A 23,626-nucleotide genomic window follows, 5' to 3' on the forward strand; every position below is an offset into this window, starting at 1 on the left:
AAGCAAATAGCTCAGTTCTACATCAACAGTCATCAACCTAAGCACATGCTAGAGGTGTATTCAGAAGAGGTACCTTTTCAAAGCTAGGCCACAGCCAGAGATAGATTAGTGAGCTAAAGGGACTTTAGTTGGCTCGGTAAAATCATTAAGCTTTCATTATGTATTTCTTTGTACCACCTCTCAACCACAAGTGGAAGTAGCAGTGTGAAAACGAACAGGGTCATCTAAATGTTTAAAGAGGGATATGTCTTTATTAGGTTAAATTAGGCATCTGGAACTGGAGGACTTAATTATTAGAGAACAAAAAAAATGTAACTGGCAAGAAAAAAAGAAAAACATAGGCAATGTCTTGAGAACTGAGCATACCGTTTTCAAGCTTTCTTTTTCTTACTTTAAATAATTCTCTGTTTGCTTCTAAGTGAATAATGATCCAGTAGTATTTAATATGATGATCCAAATAGAAAAGCATAACTAATGGATGCAGATAAGTATTAAAAAGATGTTATCTCCATATATGCACTTTAATTGATATCTTAGTTGGCACCCTCCCAGATTTCATCTCTATGTGTTACAAAATCCTCTAATTGTCACATTTCAGCTTGCAAATACATGGAAATTTTAAGTTAGTGCTAAAAGATTAGTTAAAAAGGAGGCCTTTTAGGGGTAACGTGGTCACCTGTGTATTTTGGAGTCTAAAATTTTGTTTGCATCAATTTTAGAAAAGTGCTATAAAGAGCCATTACAATTTACAAATTAAAAAGAAAATACATAATTCATAACCCCACAGCCAAATTGAAACAGTATTAGCTAAATTTAAACAGTGTTAGCAACTGTGATGTGGCATGCATTTTGGGTTCTGGTGCCCTAATCCATATGAAGACTCAACTAAAATTCATCCAACTTTCTCCTGACTCAATATTCTGTTTTGATAAGTCCACAAACTAAAACCTGGAAGAAATCAGCTGGTATGTATCCAGATCTTGCCTTGATGCAGAGTTAAGAAACAGCCATGACCGCTTCCAGGTGCAAAAATTAGAGAAAATCTCTGCTACCCTTCAGGGCACTAAATGCCATCACAAAATGAACTTGGATGACCAGTGCTTTAACAGCAAGAAGAACTTAATCTCCTGGCTATTAGCCTGAATAGCAAGGAGTGTTTAGGAGGTATAGAAAGAGAAATGCTTAGGGAGTGTTTTAACTAAACTAAAAAAAAGAGAAATTTACTAAAGGAAACATGTCACAAGATTATGCACATATAAGTTCATATATGTATCAATAAATAGTATTTTTAAACTAGCTCATCATATCTGAATAACAAGTTAACCTTGGAATGGAAATGAGTATTTAAAAACAAGCAGCAAACAATTTACTAGTAAAAATCTACCAGATTCAAGATATAAAGAACTGTAACTTAAAACCTGACACCCATAGATTAACTTTCTGAGCCTTTTTGATACCTCTACTTTTTAATCCTTTCTCCTTGGTTTTGTCTCTCTTTCAATGACTTCCTTTTTTAACAGTTCTTTGCTCCTGTTCTCTTTTTTACCTCAATGACTATAATACAAAATACAATAAAACATACAAAAAACCCAGAGCAAATAAATATACCTCCATTCATGCTACCTAGCTGTTCACTTCTATGTTTTCATGCTGTATTCTGTGGCCTTGTTCTTAACCACATCTCTTGTGCACTCCAAATGTAAAACACAGGAACACAGTTATGATTAGGAAACTGGTTATTAACATTAAAGAGACAATTAGTAGATATCACCTGATCCAAAATTTCTGCAAACTGTGGGAGTTTGCTCAATTCCACTAGGTTTAGCCACGTCATGTCAAGAATCCAGTGGAATGGTTTGGGTGGGCAAGCCTGTAGATCCAGCGCTGCACCTCCTGTAGATACAAACATTCTGATGAAATACACATGGCATTCCAGGAGTCAAGATACATTTGGTATTTCTTTCTAAATTATGTTTTCTGGCCCATGTAATTTTCACAGGGGTGCTAATTGCACTCTTGTGTACTCTGCATTTATTTCATAAGATCATAATTTACTGTGGAAGGGACCTCAGGAGGTCTGTAGTCCAACCTGTTCAAAGCAGGGTCAGCTGAGATAAAATCAGGTCTATATCCTGTCTGATCTTAAAAACCTCCAAGGATGGAAACTGTATGAGTTCTAACGTTTGTTCTCATAATGAAAAAAAAAACAAACCCTGACCCTTACATTCATCTCTGAATCTCTCTTCTTTTTCCAGTTTATTTCTGTTGGCTCTCATCTTCTTGTGCACCACTAAAGAGCCAGGCTCTGTATTCATAATGGCCTTCTCATAGGTGATGGAAGACTACTATTGAGTCTCCCCTAAGTCTTATGTTTGACAAGCTGAACAAGCCCAGTTCTCTCAGCCCCTCATCTAAGAGCATGTGCTCTATATAGTTTGTTGTTAAAAGTTCATACAATGATACTGATTATATTTGAAGTATTGGAAATTCTTAATAATCTTGTTTCCTTTTCATATGTTCACAACAAGAAAAGAAAGAAACTCTGGACTGATGGAATCAGTCAATCCTAGACAGCCTATCAAGCACAAACAATTTTAAATAGCATATATAATGGCTATCTGGCCTTATATAATACATGTTTCACATCCACCAATATGCAATTGAAGAGGAAACTCAAAGGAGCACCCCTGGGATAAGATTGCAATCCAATTTTAAGCAGATTAGCTTTTAACTTTCTTTTATAATTAACTTTTTATCACAATTTTATTCTTGTTGCAGTTGCCTCTTCCCAATTCTCCACAAATTAATTAATGCCACTTCTTGGGAAAACTAGAAGGTGTTATTAGGTGGTCTCCACAGCCAAGATTATTTATTCATGTAGGTCACTGTTATAATGAATATTGACTTTACAGGGAAAGAATTAATTCTTTGAGATGCTCTCCTGCATGCTTCAAGGATGCAAGAATCTTATTTTTCTATCAGTGATGATTTTCACAAAGCAGAATCTCTGCTCTAGCTACCTGAGTATCCTTAAGTAGGAACACAAGAATCACCTTGCTGAATCTGGACATTAGTACGCCAATGAGAACAATTAACATCAAAAGAGAGCAAAAAGCTCCAATGAGTGGACAGTAAACAGATCTTAGGGAAGCTTTTGCTTCTGGGAAAAATTTTAAACCTTAATTTTTTTGAGGCAGACTTATTCAATTAAGAATGAGAATTACAAAAGTGTAAATAATGTGTTTCTCATTGTAATAGAATCATAGAATCACTGATAATCTTGTTAGTAATATACATCCCTAATTTTTTGATAAATCCTGCTAAATTCTTATGGTTAATAATTTATTATATTAATGAGTTAAATATGCAATGCCTCTCCTTTCATTAGTTTTTATTTTGCCATTCATAGGCATATATGAAAAGTTCCAGCATCCAGAATAATACATGCAATACTTTCCTATCTAGCTAAACTGAGAAAAAACTGTATCACTTCCTGGACTTTACATGCATCTGTTCTGGCAACTTAGAAGATAGCTTTATTCAACAGTGAAGCAAAGGAGCAAGAAGTTACCTTATTTATAAAAATAAGGATACACAGATAATGCAAAAGTATATAATTATTAAACAAATTGATGGAGAGAAGCAGAACTATAATCTTAATCTCAGGATAGAGCACAGCATGGTTAAATGGTGGAGGAAGAACAGAGATGGGCATCTAACTTCACTGGACCACAGCAGGGATAAGGACAGAGGTAGTTCCCAGAGAACTATTGGTAGAAACCATGTAGCCAAAAAAACTATACTTACCCTTAATGAACGTATGGAACTCTTTGGTTTTCACATATTCTCTCTCAAGATCAATTTTTAATGTCATTAAAAGGGTAAAGAGGAATTTGTGATTTTTGTACAAGCCTCTAACAGAATATGAGTGAACTTCAAAGGTAAGATACTCAATAATATTTGAGACTCTTTTCTGAGGTACAGGAGACTTCCCAGATCTGAATAATGGAAACGAAGCAAAACCAAAGCATGTTAATAACAGCAAATACATTGGAAAGACAAATATCTGAATCGTAAAAAAATCTGTGCCTTCCTACTTGGCCATGGATTGATCAAATAACTTCAAGAACTGAGCCAGTGAAATTTGATACATATTATTGACCATGCTCATTGCTGTAATAAGAAAATAAAGAATGCTTCCGCGTGTAGCAGCAGGTCGATATTCCTCCTGAGCAGTGTTAATCTTCACTTCAGTTTCTGCTGCCACAGCCAACTTTTCAGCTACTTCAGCAGCTGTTAGCTTAGTTGTTTGCAGAACACCAATCAACGATTCATCATCTACTAGTGAACCTAAAAAGTAAAATATTTGATGTTTAAGGCATTCTAATAACAACATTTTTAATTCATATCTGTAAAAATCAAAAGGCTAAATTACAGGAATTATTTATAATAAATGGAAATTATTTACTGAATTGCAGAAAGCTTTTAAAATGGAGACCAAACAGGATATGCAATACTAAAACTATTTTTATATTCAACACTCTAAACAAATGCATTCTGCCTGTGTCAATATGAATGTATCTATACCACCAGCTTTGCAGCATGTATTGGAGAAGTCAGCTTTCTTATGCACATAACATACATTCATACACAGTACTTTAATTATTTTAAAGTCTATTGATTGGTACACACAAAGTCAAAAAGACTTAGGGTCCTAAGGGCAACGGTCACACAACAGTATTCACACATCTTAGGCACTTAGTGATTGATTTGCTAGAAGGCGCCACCTTCTGTTTCCACCAAAGAGATAGTAATTGATCATGTGCAGGCTCCTAATAGACTACAAAAGATTTTCAACATCATTTTAACTAGCCTATTTTACCTTGCATTTTCAATGGCTTAAGGACTTGCCCATGATCAGATACTTTTATCTCATTTGAGGTGCAGAAAGCTCTCAAGAAATTGGTTTCTTTCACAAAACTTGTTTAGGTGTTAAAAATACTTGGTGTCCACAGTTGTATATAGTGGAATTCTATAGTTCCAAATCCCTCATGCTCCAGTAAATCACCATACTTCTAATTCCTACCACTGGATGTTCCCTGATTGTATCTTAGATGCATAAATAAAATTCTGCATGGAAAGGTTCTTTTGTGAATCAGTTTAACCTGTCTAATCTCTTAATCCTTTGATACAAAACCTTTGGTTGCACTTAGTTTGTACAGAAGATTGTCTTCCAGTTCTTTCATCTTCCTCTTATTTGAAGTTACATCTCCCATGAGTGCAATTCGTTCTGCCTCTAGTTCCTATTATTAAAAAACAAGAAAATGCCATGACATTTTAGGGTCTGTATCTATGAGTCATACTTAAAATTCAGTTGCTGATTTTTCAGGTTCATGAAATTTGATAGAGGTGAAGAGTTGGATGCAGCCATGAAATGTGCATTTTACTTTTTAATTTTTCAGGTATCTAAAACATATTTTTATAACTTTTTTTTTTTAAGCAGTTTTTATTCAGCATCATATGAAGTATCTTATCAATGACAAATACTTGTACTTAAGTGTTCATGCTATGCTGACAGTCATATACAGAAGATCCTCTAGATGTATTTCTGTTACTTGGAAATTTCTATACTGACTCTGAATAAAGCTTTAGAAAATGGCTGATGTCTTTTTTCCATTTGAACATTTCTTTTTCCTCACATAATAAAACCAGTTAAATAATTAAAAAACAAAAAAAAAACCACAACCAAACCATCACCATGGTTATTAAGTTACCTGTTTTTCAGTAAGGACTACTCTTCTGAGCAGTTGATTCTCAAGTCCTTTCATTGTAACAGTAAAATCAATAACCGATGTTTTTGCATTAATTTCAGGTGTGAAAGCAGGATTAGGTAGCTTTGTAGTAAAGTACAGTCTAAATGAATTCATAATATCTACTTCCTTATCACCAACTTTCACCTGTGGAGTAAGTTAGAATAGTATTAAGCAGAGGAAAATGAGGTTTATTTGACTCAATAATATTGATCAGAAAAAAAAAATTATGTTATTGGAAATGCCAAAGAGAGGAGATGCATTTCACAATTCAAATTTGTCATGAAAATAACAATCAATGACCTAAGGTAAAGTTAGGGTACATTACAAAAGTAGCATTCCCCTCCAGATAATCTCCACTGTGGGTTCTAGTTCATGTCTTCAGAACTATTTGGTTTAGGTTTTGTGCTTCTAATCACACCTCAAAGTAAGATGGCAAAAACTATGTATGTTTGAAATCATTGTTCTGGTGTGTTCACGAAAAAAAGAAAATACTATCCAACAATGGACCATAAATTGTTAGAAATTATTTTTATATTTATTAAGACTAAGCAGATCTTAAAGAATCTTTCTAAAGGAACTAAGAATTTATTCAGAGTTTTCCACAGATTTTTTTTAATAGAAGTTAAAATATCCTAAATCAGCAGTCTAACTTGAAATCTGCATGTGCATAAGGAAACCTGATCACTGTGTATGAGTCTCCAAGGCCATTTCAAATACCAGGCTTAAGAAGAAACAGGACCAAATGACTCCCTTGTTTGCTCTGACATTCAAAATAAAACTACTCTACAAAAATAGTAATTATTTTATTTTCAATAGCATCATATTGATGATATCTCTCATATCCCAGCCGGTTAATTAAGGTTATTTGAGAAAAATACATACAGAAATATAAAGCATGCGTAGTCATTTTATTTCAGGATGTTTGAAGGAGAGGTGTTTTTAAATTTAGGATTGATTTCTTTATCTAATGAAGGGGAGAAAGACTCATGATTTTTCAAGACTGTGAATATACTTAATATTATTTATAAAACTTTGTGCTTTTCGGCTTGTTCCATCAGAAAATAGCTCTATTTCAAAGTAAAGATTCTGCAGTTGCTACAGTCAGTGCTCCACACTAGGAAAAGAGAGATACTTTCAATTCTTTTAATTCTTTTAAACTGTGTAAAATGAAATTGCTCAAAAATCAATAGAAAGTATTGTAAGCATTTAACATGATAAACATAACTCATTCCAGTTTGGAATCTTTAGTAGCAACTTCAGTAGTTAAATTCAATTTTAGACTCATGAATGTACTACTCAGCTGGGGTTCTCTCTCCTATATTTAGTTACTTCAGTTTGATTCTTCAGACCGCCCTACTGAATATAGAATTTACCTGATTCATCAGAGGTTTGGGTAAAAGGATGAAATATCATTCATAACAAAGCAAACTACTTATTCAAAGTCTTTTTTTTTTTTTTTTTATTACTAACCTTACAAGAAGTTCCAGATTTCATGAAATTCTTTTCTAATATATTATCAAGGACTGGATCCAAATCTTCACCTATGTTTTCAATCACAAGCGATCGTCCCAGTGAAACACTATCTTCTAGGTGTGTACGGAAATACTTGTCATTCAAAGTTGTAACCTCAAAAGTAAATTATAAATCAGTGTAAGGATAAAAATTTTTCTTTGAAGTCCTACATGAAAACCACAGATATAACAATTAAAAATTTTTTCATTGTCTTTGATGGTTGCATTTCAAATGAAGTAATAAAGATTGACCATGCAGCGATTTATGCAGAAATACTTCTTGCGTATACAATGAAAACTACCATAAAAAGGCGAATTAAAAGATTGGCTGTAACAGAATTTAAGAAACTTAATTATGAGAGTAATAATGTATCAATTATTGGTATTCATTTGGAATTGAAGGTGTTATATATATTTTTGAAAACACAGACACCCAACTTTCAGTTTTCTGTTCTATGGCCTGAGGACTAAGTTTTCTAATTTTAGCTTTGAAGTTCTGAGAAATTCTTTCTGAAAACCTGAACTCAGTGTAACAAATTAATTGCTGTTACAATATTATGAACCCAGAGGTTAGAAATATCATTCAAAGGAATTCATAATGTATAAAATCATAAAAAAACATGTAAATAAATAAAACACTAACTAGTTTTGTTTTGCTTCCTAGATTTTGGCTTTCAGAAAGTCCCTATATTATTTTCAAGATTCTCTCTGCAGGTATGAAATAGGGCCATTCTACTGGAAAAACAGCTTTGCAGAGCAGGATCTTGGGGTCCCGGTGGACAAGATGAGCATGGGCTAGCAATCTGCCTTTGCAGCAAAGGCCTACAGCATTCTGGGCTGCATCAGAAGAAACATTACCAGGATGTTGAGGAGGGGAATTTTTCCCCTCTGCTCAGTACTGGAGATGCGTATTTTGATTCCTCTACCTATTTCTGGACTCCCCAGTGTAAGAAAGGCACTGAGGTGAGTCCAGCAAAGGACCACCAAGACTATTAAGGAGCACTTGACATATGAGGGAAGATGAGACCTGGGATTATTTAGCCTCCAGAAGGTTTACAAGGGTATTTACCTATGTACATAAATATCTGGTGAGTGAGAATGAAGACTAGGGAGGCAAGCCCCTCTTGGTGGCACACAGTAACAGGCCAAGACACAATTGTCATCATTTGAAATATAGATAATTCAATTTAAACATAAGAAAAAAAATCGCACAACATTATTGTGATGGTGGTTGAACACTGCTGGTGGTGACTGCTCAGAGAGGTGGTGAAGTGTCCATCCCTGGAGGTATTCAAAACCTGAATGGACACAGTCCTGGGCAACCTGCTTTAGTAGATCCTGCTCTGAGCAGGGATGCTGCACTAGATCTTCGGACATCCTTTTCAACCTCAACTTTTCTGTGGTTCTGACAGTTTGTTTTATTAACAGTAGAATGATAAGCAAGAACTTCACATTCACTTTACTCCAATCTTCAAAATCTAGAAATCCTAAAGTGCTGAAAATTTATTGAAATTCTGGAGGACGTACGAGATTTCGCAGGGTTTAAAAATGTAGGTTCCTTTTTACATGCTACTTCATTTGTGAAAAATTCTTTTGTGATGCAAATTACAGGTGTCATGTGAATATCTTTGCATTATTATTTCATGAGCAGATATTTAACCTCATTGGCTTAAGCTATAAAAGAGCTATTAAAATTGCAGTAACATCAGGATACATGAATTTGTCTTAGATCTCATTTCAACTGGTTGTCTTCAATTTACTTTTGTAGCAATAACTTCATGTATGAATTCCATCTGGAGTTCTAACTTCTGGACTGCATCAGTTTAAGTACTTTGCCTACATTTTCAAAGTTATACTGCCTTTGTCTGTAATCTTACTAATAGTTGCCCAGTTCACTCTCAAAAAATAATTTCATATTATACTCTTATGCTATACTTTTCACTACTTTGCTCTTTATGGATAGAGAACATGCCAATTTTGAACATAAGGCTACCTCCTTCTCTTTCATACTTCTTGGTAGTTTTTTTCATACCAGTATTCCAACATTTACAAATTATATAATCCTTTCCTAGTCCTTAAATCGGATTCAAAGATTCTTGTCAAGTTCCCTGCTGGTGCATCCACATTGTCAGTCTCCATACAAGTTACAGTTCTCAGATATGTATGTATGATAGCTACATTGACTCAAAAGCAGACACAACCTAAAGCAACAATGTTTGAAGGAATATAAACTAGCACATTATTCCTTTAAAACGATACTCACCAGTAAGTCATTATCCTCTTCTTTCTTTTTAATCCATGCTTTTCCTTGAGACTGTGGGTCTACCAAAAGTGGGTATCTAGCTGATTTAGTGACAATGATACCATTCTGAATTGAGAAATCATCTCCAGGCAGCCCTTGAATATTCCATTCAGTAATCTGGAGAATACAAAATGAAACAACAACAAAAAAAGCGAGTAGTTTGGAATAAAATCTCACTGCATTATCCTTCAATTATGACTGTTCTAAGAAATAATGGGAACATCAAGCCCACAGGGATGCATTCCTGAACCTCCTGAAAAATGATTAATGCAGATGGAAAAATATTTCCAGGATTTTATCTTTATTGATGTATTTAATGATAAAAAAAAAATATATTTTAAAAGTGTAAGAAAGCCAAAAGGTACTTGGACAGCCAAATTAAAAATTGTGATCAATTAAGAGAAAACCAGGCTAAAACAGCTTTTGGGGCTTAATATTTACTGAAGGACACTGGCATCATTCTCTGTTTGACTTCTCCTTCATTCCTGTTAAATGAAAAGACTTTATGCATTCTTTTTTAAATGTATTTATTATATGAGATTTATTTTTGAAACCAGGCTCAGATAATATTGACAGAACCTAAAAAAAGCTAATAACCAAACCCCCTGTTTTAGTAGATATCTATGAGTACTTGAAAGTGCATTATCATACCAGCATTTGTCTAATTGTATGTCACTTGTTTATAATATGTAACCTTTTTATGTATCTGAACATTGCTCAGCACTCAGATCTTTAGTGGAATTTGCCAAGAACATTAGGAAACCACAGAAATACACTGCACAGCAATACTGAGGATTATAGATCCTTTTTAAGCAAGCATAATGCTGGCTAATAGTCACAGAATATATTAATTGACATTGAATTGAAACCCATCCATCACCAAGAACTTACTGTTGGCAGATCTACCAGCATAGAAATCAGGTTCAAATTTTCAGTAAAGGGGATTTTATGGGCTCTCATCTCAGTTTCCCATAAATCTTTAAGCAAAAAATCCCTGAAGTTTTGATTAAAAGGTCCACAGTATGAAAGAAAAGCTGTGCAGAGCAGTACATCTCCCACAAGTCTAGAAAACGAATAAAATAATAATTAAAAGGTGATATAGAATTTCAATTTCTATAGATTTAGACAACCAGCTTTTGAAACACCAGAAGATTTCCGTTCTGAGGACAATTCAAGGAGGCTCTTTGAGAACAACAAATAGTTTCTTTATGCTTCAAAAAAAATGTTTGGGTTTTTTTCTTTGGCAAAACTTAAGAGCAATATATGAAAACATCATATTCAGCCCTACAACATAATAAAGCCCAGATGACTATTCCTTCTTTCATAACTGAAGGAAGAAATTGGTTTATTTCATATTAAAAATATGTCTGCAATACAATATTTATTGAAAGTTACAACCTTAATTCTCTTGGAATGAGCAGACCTCAATAGACATGTAAAATTTCCCTATAGGAAATTTACAGAAACAGAAGCATTCCATACAAGCCCAGTCTAAACTTTCAGGCTCTTTAACAACCATTTTGACAGTATTCCTATTTTCTAGACAACTAGAACCTCTAGCTCTAACACTGCTCAACATGTTGTCATTTGGATAGCAAAACAATGGAGACTTTCAAGTTTCCAAGTTTATTAGAATAAGACCTACTGTTCCACATGTTTCAACACACAGACTATAGGATAAAAGTTACTGTCTGATCTCTAGGGCTCCTTTTACTTAAATATGTCGTAACTAAAATCAGACTATCCAGTATTAAGCTAGGAGTTCTTCCTTTTTCCTTCCCAGAGTTAGGCTTAGATCATCTCTACCTCCTGCCTAACTGAAGTTTTCACTTTGCCAGGTAACGCTGGAACAAGATGCAGCGTTAAGAGGGACAGGAAGAGCTGTAATAGAGGGATATAACTGCACTGGAAATAATCCCTTTGGAAATAAATCGCCAAAGCACAAGTATTGGTCTGAACTTAAATACAAGCAAGCAACACTTAGCACTTATGTGAGGGAAATCCACATTTCAGGATACTTCATTTAATTGTCTAACTATATAAACATCTCCAGCAGGTAAAAGTACAACTTCTAAAGCTACTAAAGTGCTTACTAGCTATTCAGGTTTTACACATAATTAATATTGTTTTAATTGGGATTTTGGTTTGTTGTGAGGTTTTTCGTTGTTTTGGGTTTGCTGGTTGGTTGTTTTTTTCTCTGATGAATTACATACCTGTTAATCTGAGATTTAAATTCTTTACTTTGCTGAGTCCACCTAACTCTCTCTCCACTTAGTCCATCTATAAGCGTAGAGGCTGCTTGCATCTTTCTTCTACATGTTTCTGCATCGTTCAGTAAGTCCTAAGATTGGAAAAATGTTTTACATAATTTAATAATAGAATGCAAAAAACTAAAGAGTTATTTTAGATATTTTTTCATTCTATTGTATTTATTATGTCTATTCTATTTATTTGAAAATCACTCTTGAGAACTCTAGGTGCACTTATTGTCTAACATGTTCCTATTCACAAAAAAGAAAGAAATATGAGGGAACGTAGATTTAAATATCTTCTTTTTATACCTGAACCTCATCCATGTCATTCAAGGTATCAGGTCCTAAATGTGTGTTTGTATCAGTTCATGAAAACATAACATCATTGGATGGAAACAGTTTTCATAAAAGACTGATCTCACCATTTTCTTCTTCATTGCTGCATCAAACTTTGCTTGCACTTTATCCAATTCAGCTTGTTTCTCTTCTAAAACCGCCTGAGCCTCTGCTAACTCTGCATTAGCTACTTTCAGGTGGCCTTCCTGTTTTGCCAAGTTAGCCTGCAAAGAGAAGAAATATTAAGACAATAATCATACAAGATCTTAATATCATTTGATGAATTATTTTAAGCCTGGTTAGCTGGTAATCATGAGACAATACATATAATAACTTTCATATTAATCTTTACATAAATATTTAAAGTATTTAATCTGAACACTCTCACATACTGTAAATATTACTTTTTAATTAAAGAACAATATTCTCAAGGTTCCTACTATATATTGTCAAACTTATTATCTAAAAAAAATTACATTTGAAAAAAGTGGTTAAGGAAGTCAGGTTTCTGATCTGTATGTACATATCAATTAGCCTACAGGAAAAGTCATTCCATATTCTTGCTTGATTATATATATTATTATTATTTCTTTTTTATTTGCACATTCTGTAGCAACCAACAATCACACCACCATGATTTTGGTCCTTTATTAGCTAACAATGTAGTTTTTACCCACTACAAAATCATGGTCCTAAACTACTGAATCTTCCTGTTGCTCCTAAACTGATATTTATGCTGAACACTGGAAATTATTATTTTTTTTTTAAATAATCCACTTGCATTACTGTTACTTTCATAAGTAGCAGTTCTATCAGTGACAAAAAAATGTGGAGGAGATTTGGAAGCACCATTCAGACACTTTCCCCTTTGACTTTTTTCCTTCTTTTTTTTTTTCTTTCTTTTGTAAACTGTGCTACGTGTAGGAATTAAATACTTGGTTTAGAATCCAAAAAGCAACAATCAATGTCTTTGAGATTCTAAATGATTTTTACATCTAATTTTTTTATTTAAATGTTCACAATCATCAAAAAGGAACACCCACACTAAATTAAATATGAGTCTTAAAAATGTTCTACACAGTTTGGTTCACACTATTGCAACATGATTTCTTTATTGAAGTGAGCCCTCAGTTTCTCAATAATGCCAGTATTTGGGCAAGATATTAATCCTTTACTTCCACAAAGTTATCATGTAAAAACAAAGAAGGTAAAATAGCTGCAAACCTGTGTTTGCAAGACTGTTTAGAGAGGGAATAAAGATCCTGGTATAACTTTTTGAAAACAATTATAAGGTAGTTATAATAAATACAAAGACTGAAAACACCATCCACTGCATACAATAAATCAGAGAAAATATAATTTATTTAGATTAATTTTGTGTTTAGTGCTCTGTCTGGAACCAAGACAAGGATATGGCGGTTTTCTGCTTTTATCATTCTTAGCAACTAAAGTCTACAGGCAATTATTTCTGAATAAAGTTATCGAAATACATTTTTAAGATTCTACTACTAAAGTAAATGGAACTGAATTACATAAAAAGAAAATACAAAGCAAGTGATAATGGATTACCTTAAGAGGTAAGAGTTCTTTGTTAACAGCATAAAATCTTGCCATGGCTTGTGTCCAAGAGAGAAGTCCTGCCGCATTACCACACACCTTTTTACCATGCTCTAGTGTATAGTCTTCCATGTTAAAATAAGGCTGGAGTAATTCTATTGTCTCTTCATTCATTGAATCCTTAGTAAACTGCTGTAGACTCTGCAAGAATTGGCCACTCATAAACTGCAAAAAACAATACGGGATGTCTATAAGCTATTTGCACATTTTACATTCGAAAGCTTGTTCATAGATGACTATGTTAAAAAATGTTCTGAAGTAAGAGTAATTCATACAGTTGATATTGTAAGTATGCTATTCAGTTGTAACTCCTACATGCCTGGAATTTTAAGCAGTTACACTCCAATAACTAGGCTTGAAAGTTATTGATGTACTTTTCATCTTCCATATTCCTATGTTTTCATATAAAAAGCATTTGAGAAGCAGCATTTCGTAAAAGAAATTAACTAAGATAAAGCCTCAGAGATACATTTGTAACTTACCTAAAGAATATCAAGAAAACGGCTTATGCATATATGAAATGTGACCTAAATTCTTCTGGAGAGCGAAATTATTGGTTTTAAATTCTTTTTCTAAGAAATGTTTAACACATTAAGGGGAACTAATGGAGTAACTGCTTATCCCATTTTCATAATGTTGGTGGAAAATAAAGTTTTGATGATTTCTTAATTTCTGAAAAAGCTTAAATAAAAAGCAAGAGCTCTATTCATATCCAAAAATACCTTACTTTTCTTTATTTGCATAACAAAAATATTAAGGTAATCCTATTGGCAAATTGATACACTAATAGAGGTAGAACAGAATTTAAAGAATGGCAGGAGAAGGTAGGAAAATAAGAGTATTCTGAGAGAAGATCAAAGTCCAGAAGGAAGAGATGGCTTGCCAACCAATAATTTTCAGTCAGAAATACTGAAATGCAGAACGGGAAAAGCTACTATGTCTCAGTCAATCAAATGATCTTTCAATCAAGGAGTCTGGAGGGATCAAGAAAGACTGTTTAGATGTGGACCTACAAGTTCCCAAAGAGGAAGAAATCTTTTCCAGAATGCCTTTATCTCCTGAATGGTTAACAAGAATTGGTATTATTTATTTATTTGCCATCAGGTCATATGCCAGGACCAAGGACAAGGAAAATCTAAGGCCCCTACTGCAAAAGTCTCTAAAAAATTCACCTACTACTTCCTATGAAATAAACTGTACTTATATACTATGCCTATCTTAAAACCCTATGTTTGCCTTTTGCAAAATTCTATCCTGTTTTAAGCAAACAACATCATAAATTCTCTGATATTCAAGCTGCTGTTTCTGATGTTCGAGAAACACTGAAAACTCTACTTACTTTTAATGATTCTCCCCACGATGGCTTGCAGCAAGGCTTTTCTGGATCCATGGTAACTGCATCTACTGGCTTTTGGAATAGTAGCAGACAACAGTCCATGACCCTCATAATTAGGTGAGGAGGCTTTGCAAGTTTTCTAACAGTAGCAATATCCGCTGGTTTGATGGTCTACTTGAAGAAAAATGTAACAGAATCCTGCATCAATACCATTATTCTATTTTCCCATTTAATATCTTGATTTTAATGTTTGTTTGTCATACTTTTCTCTGAGGTAAGTTTGTACTAAGTACATACAAAAAAGTGTCTAACAGGGCTTTAATAAATGTCATAGTTTCATAAAATATAATAATTTTAATTAATATCCATTAGATAAGAATATTTTTCCAATTTTAAACACATCACTCAAAAATCAAATTTAAATACATAGAACAGCAGCATTAACTCAATGAAGATAATTGCATAGGAATTAACTAAAAGCAGTTTTCTTGGTAAAATACTATTTTGGATTTTTAAGGCTTCAGCGTCATTATTTATTCTAAGATGGTTTTGTTTGATTTTAATTTATTATAGGGATGAGGTTCTACTGCTTCATTTTCTAGCAGCATCACTAACACTTTGCTTAGCTTAATAACCAATACAAAAATTATAAATTATTGCAAACTTCAAAACTAACATATTAATTTTTGCCTACAAAACACATGCATGCCACTAATTGTCTAGGAGTGGTTACACCACAGGATAATGTGTGAGTCCATATATTTTATAAGTGAATTTTGTGACTATTTTCAGAAGTTTCATTTATCTTATCTAAATGTGTCCTGGGTTCAGCAGTAGCAGTCATTTTTCTCCTTCTTAGTAGCTTGGTGCAGCGCTGTGTTTTGACTTTCGGCCTGGGAACAGAGCTGATAACACCAATGTTTGGTCTGACCAAGGACTTTGTGAGTCTCATGCTCTGCCAGGGAGGAGGGGAGGCCAGGAGGAAGCAGGGACAGGACACGTGACCCAAACTAGCCAAAGAAGTATTCCATACCACAGCATGTCATTCCCGGGGAGGTAACTGGGAGTTACCTGGGAGGGCACTCTCTTCTCAGTCAGGCTCATTTCGGCAGGTGATATTGTATTCTCTTCCCTTGTTATTTCTCTTAACATTATTATTATTGGTGGTAGCAGTAGTGGTTTTGTGTTATACCTTAGTTACTGGACTGTTCTTATCTCAACCCATGGGAGTTACATTCTTCCCATTCTCCTCCTCATCCCTCTGGGAGTGGGGGGGGGGGGGGGGGGGGGGGTTGGGTGAGGAAAGAAAGAGGTGGGTTGGAGTGGAAACTGTGTGGCTGACTGGGTTTAAACCACAACAAAATGTCAGTGTAAGAGCAAACAATGCTTCTTTTCTGGTCTTCTCCACTCAGTATTTATTTCTTGTCACAAAAATTCTGGAAAATTAACATAAAGTATTAAAAATATAATACATCACTGATTTCTGATTCTAGATATTTTTTCCTATACTTTTTAATTGCTCAGAGCAGAATAATGAAATTATGTAGAATATAGCAATGCCTCCAAATTTCTTAACTCTTGTCCTGGGTTCAGCAGTAGCAGTCAATTTTCCTCCTTCTTGGTAGCTGGTGCAGTGCTGTGTTTTGACTTTCAGCCTGGTAACACTGCTGATAACACCGATGTTTTCAGTTGTCGCTATGTGATGTTTACCCTGACCAAGGACTTTGTGAGGCTCATGCTCTGCCAGGAAGGAGGGGAAGCTGGGAGGAAGCAGAGACAGGACACCTGACCCAGGCTAGCCAAAGGGGTATTCCATACCACAACACGTCATGCCCAGGATGTAACTGGGAGTTAGCCGGAAGGACAAGGGCTTCTGGGTCGGACTTGTTTCTCGGCGGGTGGTATTGTATTCTCTTCCCTTGTTATTTTCTCTTATCATTGTTGTCATTGGTGGTAGCGGTGGTGATTTGTGTTGTACATTGGTTGCTGGACTGTTCTTGTCTCAACCCGTGGGAGTTGCACTCTTTCAATTCTCCTCCCCATCCCTTCCGGAGTGGGGAAGGGGAGAGCCCCTGGCGGGGGGGAGTGCCTCGACTGCTTCCAGCCCAGCGCCACTCACTGGGAGTGAGTGAACAAGCTCTCTGGCTAAGGTTTAAACCGCGACAACTCTGATTCCCTTTGTTTCCTGTTTCTTTCCAAATTAAACATTTTTTTTTCTGAAGGAAGAGATAACCTCTTAGTCATCTTAAAGGAAAGTGTCCTGGGTTCAGCAGTAGCAGTCATTTTTCTCCTTCTTGGTAGCTGGTGCAGCGCTGTGTTTTGACTTTCAGCCTGGGAACAGAGCTGATAACAAGGATGTTTTGGTTTGGCCAAGGACTTTGGGAGCCTCATGCTCTGCCAGGGAGGAGGGGAAGCCGGGAGGAAGCCGGGACAGGACACCTGACCCAAACTGACCAAAGAGGTATTCCATACCACATCACGTCATGCCCAGGATGTAACTGGGAGTGCCCCGGAAGGACTGGTAGACTGTGGGGTTGAAGGAGGTATGGGTCGGTGCTTAGTTGGGCTGGGGGGGGCGAGTTATCGGTCGGCTGGTGGTGAGGTGTTGTATTCTCTTTCCTTGTTATTTCCTTTATCGTTGTTATTATTGGTGGCAGCAGCAGTGATGTGTGTTATACCTTAGTTACTGAACTGTTCTTATCTCAATCTGTGGGAGTTGCATTCTTTTCGATTCTCCTCTCTGTCCCTCCAGGAGTAGGGGGAGGGAAAGAAGGGGGGGAGTGAGTGAACGAGTTACCTGACTGGGTTTAAACCACGACAGAAAGATATTGCTAATTAAATATGAATCTAAAGCCATTCTTTAGCACAAGAAGTATTCTCTTGAATTAAAAAGACAAGATATTCTAAAGGCATGTGTAACTTTTGGAAAGATTTACACCTTTATAGTGATTAAGTATTAGAGTGGAAGCAGAATGACTACTATAAAATAATCTCCACGTGTTTAAGGCAAAACATGAGCTCCATAAATATTCAAAGCCATGTCCACTAACTGTGAAGAGCTGGTGACAGCAGTCAAAACCAAGGGACAACTGCATGATGGTGGCTCTAGCCTTTCTTTCACAGGTAACTGAAAGAGTAATAAACTAATTAAAATGTAAGAATTCTACTCACATTCAGGGCAGCTTCTGCTTCTTCTAATGCTGGTCTAGCAGCCTCCAGTGTAGTCTCTGCTTTCACTTTTTCTGCATCAATTTCATCTACAATTTTTTGTGCTTTATCTTTCACACCTTGGACTTCATTTTTTACTTTAGATGCAGCTTCAGCACTTACTGTGACTTCTGCTAGCATCTGGAATTGATAATAAACCATTAAATATATAAAGCAAAATGGTGGAACAAATGTTTATCAGACACAACAGATATGTAGAGGCTGTTATACAGAAAAATATAAAGTTAACCAAACTATATATGGCATTATATAAATATATTCACAAAATGAAGTTATGCATTTATGTCTGGTTCTTCAGTATATATATATTCAAATCTCTTGTGAATGTGTGACATACCGTTAGCTTTTGACCAGTATCAGCTATAGGATCAAGGCACTCTGTACGCATTTACAAGAACATAAATAATGCTCTCAAATACCCATAAAGAAAACAACCACAGATTAACTCCCCAAATCTTTTTTTTTTTTTCTTTTTCTGAAATTCAATTCTGGTTTCTATAAGGTGCAGTACTAAAGGAAAGAAAGAAATATATAAAATATGAACAATACTACATGTAGTTTAAATAAATATCTGTTCTCTTAGTATTTGTCCATGTCTTTTACTTTTGATGACTCGTAAGTTGTGCCCTATTGAAGAAGTTGACAACTAAGAGACTATGTGAATGGCTGCCAAAGAGCTATTTCAAAATGCAAAGAAAACATAAACAAAGTGAACTCTACCAATATATCTGTTATACTCCAGACATGTCAGAAGTGTAATTTCATTCCTTTCTGTCATAATTTTCTCTCTCATCAGATTAAAAGCTTTGAAGAATGCAGGCAGTACCATAACCATCACTGGCCCAAAGTTTGCTCTCCAGTGCATATTAAATATGCACCATCATAGCATTATGACATCTTTCAGAAAAGAGAATGCCTATATTAATGCATTCCCTAACATACCTTTCCAGTAAGTCATTTTGGAAACTAGGTTTCTACCAGACAACCAAACTTGTGAACACACAAACACGCCGTTAATGTAAAAGACAAAATATGAAACTGAACTTCATCTAAAGTAATGAACTTTATCTAAAGCAATTTTGAAAAGGTAAAGTCCCATTATCATGTTAACTTTCTGTCTGCAAATAAATGCATCTATACCCTAAAATTTAATAAATTTCAACAAAAGAAAACATGAAGCAAAAAATGCAACCTGATTCTTACAGGTGTGGATAAGAAATGGGAGGAGAACAGGGAAGGCACTGAACCTCTGAGGTAGTCTTAAAGAGCCTCACTTTCAGAAGCAAAAGCTGAATCAACATGCTAAAGAGAAAGGACTGAAGCCTCATTTTAGACCACTATGCAATTTTTTTTTGCTTGTACAAATTATGAGAAAATTCTGCAATAGCACTTTATCCCATTAAATATCTTGGTGCTAACCTCTGCCTTCTGCTATTTAACACTCAAATACTTACCTCATCTGCCTTAACAGATGCCACAGCTAGTTCCTTCTCTTTAAGTGCCAGATCCTTAGAGAGTTTAGCAACAGACTCACTGGCCTCCATCAGCTTAGACAGACCTATTAAATAAAAGATAAAATTCAGAAAAATTAGAACTGTTTTTTCCTGGTGATATAATACAGTCTAGCTCTATAGCCCAAATTTCTTGTACGTTGTGCTCCTAATTAAATTTGTGTAAAGGAGAGAAAGTGGGCGTAAGCAGTCATAGTATCATGATTGTTCCTACTATGCACTTTTCATGGATACAAATAATTTCACAAGGTGCAAAATTATTCTAAACAAGTTTGATTTGTCAAAAGAAAAGTCCATACTTTTTAGGTTTAGTTTATTATAGGTGTAAACAGTAGCTAAAGTTTATAGCTGGAATATTACCCAGAATAAAACATATTCTTACATAAATGCCCCATCCCTGGCAATATTCAAGGCCAGGTTCAACAGAGTCTTGAGTAACATGGTCTAGCGTGAGGTGACCCTGCCCATGGCGGGGAGGTTGTAACTGTTTGGTCTCAAGGTCCTTTCCAATCCTAACTATTCTATGATTCTATGATTCTATAGAATTCGTTTTTAAAAAAGAAAGAAAAGTAAAAAAAAAGTTTACAAGGTAAAAAAAAGTTAAAAAGTTTTAAAAAAGGTAGAAGTAAAAAAGTAAAAACAAAAGTAAAAATGGTAAGAAAAAAGGAAAAAGAAAAAAATTAAAAAAGGGGGTATGTCAAGGATATGTTATGTCATGAAGTCACAGGATTCTCTATCCTGTTAGATTGATATACAACATCTTTTCCCGTAAAGACGAAGTTTCCTAAGCTGTCAAGATGCCTTTGTAGATTTACAAAAGCATGTCTACATGCAAAAAGAAGAAAACTTCAAATGTACTCTGAAACATTAAGAACATTAAGAACTACTATATTGCCAAAAATTAGGTAATTTGAAAAAGATATCCAAATTTAGAAGGACATTTCAATTATACTTTTACATATTTCAGATTCCTAGCTAGAAAATTATTACAAGTAACAGCTACTTATTCTACAGCAGAAACCCGAAATAAATCGTGAAGCACTCAGATTTTCAGCAAGAATTTCCATAGGCGAGTCCAGAAATAAAATAGTAACTGTGTTTAGAGCTACCTCTCTTTACGCTAGTAAATCAAAGCTCTCTCTGGACATTTCAAGGCTATGTCCAAATAGAGTCTTCTGTGACATGGTCTAGTGTGAGGTGTCTCTGCCCATGGCAGGGGAGGTTGAAATTAGATGATTTTATGGTCCATTCTAACCATAATCATTCTGATTCTATGATTTCTGGTGGTACTATCTGTTATGAGTGCTAACTGGGAATATTAAAGTTTAAAATTAAAAACACTGAGATGAACAACGAAGCTGGCAGCTTTAAGTCATTTTTGTAAGAAAATCATTTTGAATTTATGTTAGCTGGAATGCTTGGAATGGGTCCTTATATGCTACCAGTTTTGGACTGTGATCCAGCAGATCTGATTTTAAGCGATCATGGATAAGAAGTCTAATATTAAAAATAAAGATCATTTCAGACCACACATGGAAATACACATTTATCCCTATATTGCTTACCAATTTGCATACGTTCTACTTGTTCATTAATACTCTTCAACTTTTCAGCATAAATTTCTTTGTAGCCATTGATGAAAGAGAGATAGGATTTAGGTGTTACATAGGTTCTTCTTCGAAACCTAAAACATAGTATATTGGCAACATCAATTTAGTACGTATTTAGTACATATTTTTCATTAGTTCCCATGAAACAGGAGATTATATAAATCAAGTCTTTAATTCAGTCAAAATCAAATGTCTTCATAATACAAATCCTTATTTCCAATTACATTGCTTTTATGCACATTATTGAACAGTGGGAATGAAAATTATGACTTCGCAACATAATAGTAATTACTTTTCATGGCCTTTGTGTATCTTGATATAGCAGATCTATTAGACTTTCAAAGCACTTATTGCTTCATATAATGGAATGAGTTCAAGAAACACTATCAGTAGCAACACTTTTGCGATTAATTATTATGTTTGTATAAAATATTACCTTTGGAAATAATCCTCACAGCTTTCTGAAACTATATCATGAAAGAGACCCATGGTTTCCACCACTTCTGTTTTAACTGATGCAGAGCAGACCATATTAAATTCTGAAAGAAAGTAACTGGATACAGCTACAAGAGCTTCCCTGGGCCATCGGCTGAACCAGTCCATTGTGCACCCTGATATGAGACCAGGAAATTTCAAAGAACGTGTACGGAACTTCCCACCAACCTAAAGAGAGCAACACTGTCGATTTACAATATGATCTCTAATTAGGTTGATCAAAATGTTTAATTCATATAAACAACTAAGTAGTCAATTTTTTTCTTGCTAATTTTCTTCTTTGAACATCCTGCACAATTTTTCTATGTGTTTTGATAAATTTCCAACATTCAGTATTCTATGAAATTTGAAGAAACTTGTTAATGAAAAATATACGTTTCTTAATATTTTAAAAATTCAATTATTTTAATTTTCATTAAATTCTTGTTTCAAGCAAATTTTTATGTGTCTTTAAATCTCCTTAAAAACATAAAGCGTGAATAATCCTGTCACACATTATAGGATAGTTTACTAATGGATATAAGATAGATATGAAGAAAAACACTTACTGGAGAAAAGCAGAGGATAACATGCAAGTTCTTCTTTACCCGACTTAAAAAATATTCATAAAGATTATCATAGGTAGGAGGACACCAAGGCATCTCTTTTTTCATCTCAGCTATTAATCCTTGGGTGATTTCATCCATTTCATCCCGAGGAATTAAATTTGAAATCTTTTTATAAAATTAAGATGGATAAGAAAATAAATAGCATGGGTGTAATTATTACAGAGCTTATAAATATTTGTCTGTTTACAACTGTACCTCTCTCTGCCTATACACTGTTTAGACAGACTAAAAAAGCAACTTTATCTATGATGTAGATTTACATAACACCATTAAAAACTAGCAAGTCTAACCCAGGAAGAGTCCAGATCTTGACCAGCCAGTGAATCTTCACTTAATAAAAGCTACCAAAGTACCCATTACAGCTCCTTATCTTCTCCTGGCTTACACTGAAGCAGAGATAAAAGAACTCCATACCAAGAGCACTCCTTACAAAAGTTGAGATATTTTAGAGTTATCATTACTGATTCTACAATTTATTTACCAAAATAAATAGAAATGAACTAGTGGGAGCAAATTTTACAGTTTCCTTCTTCTAAAGTACATTTCCTGCCATATTAAGACTCTTACCTCACCTGAAGACAGCAGATTATTTATATATTCCAAAAATGACTCCTCTTTTATTTCATTATCAGTGAGAATAAAAGTGATACCTCGTGCTTCCACTCCAGCTGTTCTATATAAAAATTTTAAATCTTCTAAAAGATTGGTTACATTATAGGCTCTAGGAGGAATAGTAAACATTACCTGTGAATTCAAAACAACTGGGACTACCCTTATATTTGGATTATATATAAAAGATAGTTCAAATATTCTTTGTAAACACACATCTTTTGGCTCAGGAATATGTAACACACAGTCCAGCTTTTTGAACTCAAAGTTAACCCAATGTTATATACCAACCAGATAAGAATCTTTTGTTTTCCACATTTTTAAATGGTGACAAAAAGAAGAGGGGAAAAAAAAACCCAAACCCAAACAAACAAAAAAAACCCAAAACAAACCCACAA

General features: G+C 34.6%; 1 protein-coding gene across 5 annotated transcripts in view; it reads right to left on the reverse strand.

The window, feature by feature from the left end:
* The window catches only part of DNAH8 (dynein axonemal heavy chain 8), a 140,803-nt gene that overhangs the window by 23,685 nt on the left and 93,492 nt on the right, over positions 1–23,626 (reverse strand). For all 5 annotated transcript variants that reach the window (XM_061470910.1, XM_061470913.1, XM_061470912.1 and 2 more), the window contains 18 exons: positions 23,187–23,340; positions 22,560–22,724; positions 21,953–22,179; positions 21,472–21,590; positions 19,850–19,953; positions 18,339–18,515; positions 15,171–15,338; positions 13,784–13,996; positions 12,301–12,438; positions 11,840–11,967; positions 10,518–10,689; positions 9,588–9,743; positions 7,284–7,439; positions 5,775–5,957; positions 5,198–5,303; positions 4,098–4,350; positions 3,808–3,998; positions 1,772–1,893 (listed from right to left, as the gene is read on the reverse strand). In XM_061470910.1, the coding sequence (XP_061326894.1) occupies positions 1,772–1,893; positions 3,808–3,998; positions 4,098–4,350; positions 5,198–5,303; positions 5,775–5,957; positions 7,284–7,439; positions 9,588–9,743; positions 10,518–10,689; positions 11,840–11,967; positions 12,301–12,438; positions 13,784–13,996; positions 15,171–15,338; positions 18,339–18,515; positions 19,850–19,953; positions 21,472–21,590; positions 21,953–22,179; positions 22,560–22,724; positions 23,187–23,340 (2,932 nt within the window). The remainder of the gene's footprint in view (positions 1–1,771; positions 1,894–3,807; positions 3,999–4,097; positions 4,351–5,197; positions 5,304–5,774; positions 5,958–7,283; positions 7,440–9,587; positions 9,744–10,517; positions 10,690–11,839; positions 11,968–12,300; positions 12,439–13,783; positions 13,997–15,170; positions 15,339–18,338; positions 18,516–19,849; positions 19,954–21,471; positions 21,591–21,952; positions 22,180–22,559; positions 22,725–23,186; positions 23,341–23,626) is intronic.

This window comes from Pezoporus flaviventris, unplaced genomic scaffold (genome assembly GCF_033815535.1).
Source record: "Pezoporus flaviventris isolate CSIRO_AGI_PZ_B2104156 unplaced genomic scaffold, CSIRO_AGI_Pfla_v1 ptg000066l, whole genome shotgun sequence".
Lineage (NCBI taxonomy): Eukaryota > Metazoa > Chordata > Aves > Psittaciformes > Psittacidae > Pezoporus > Pezoporus flaviventris.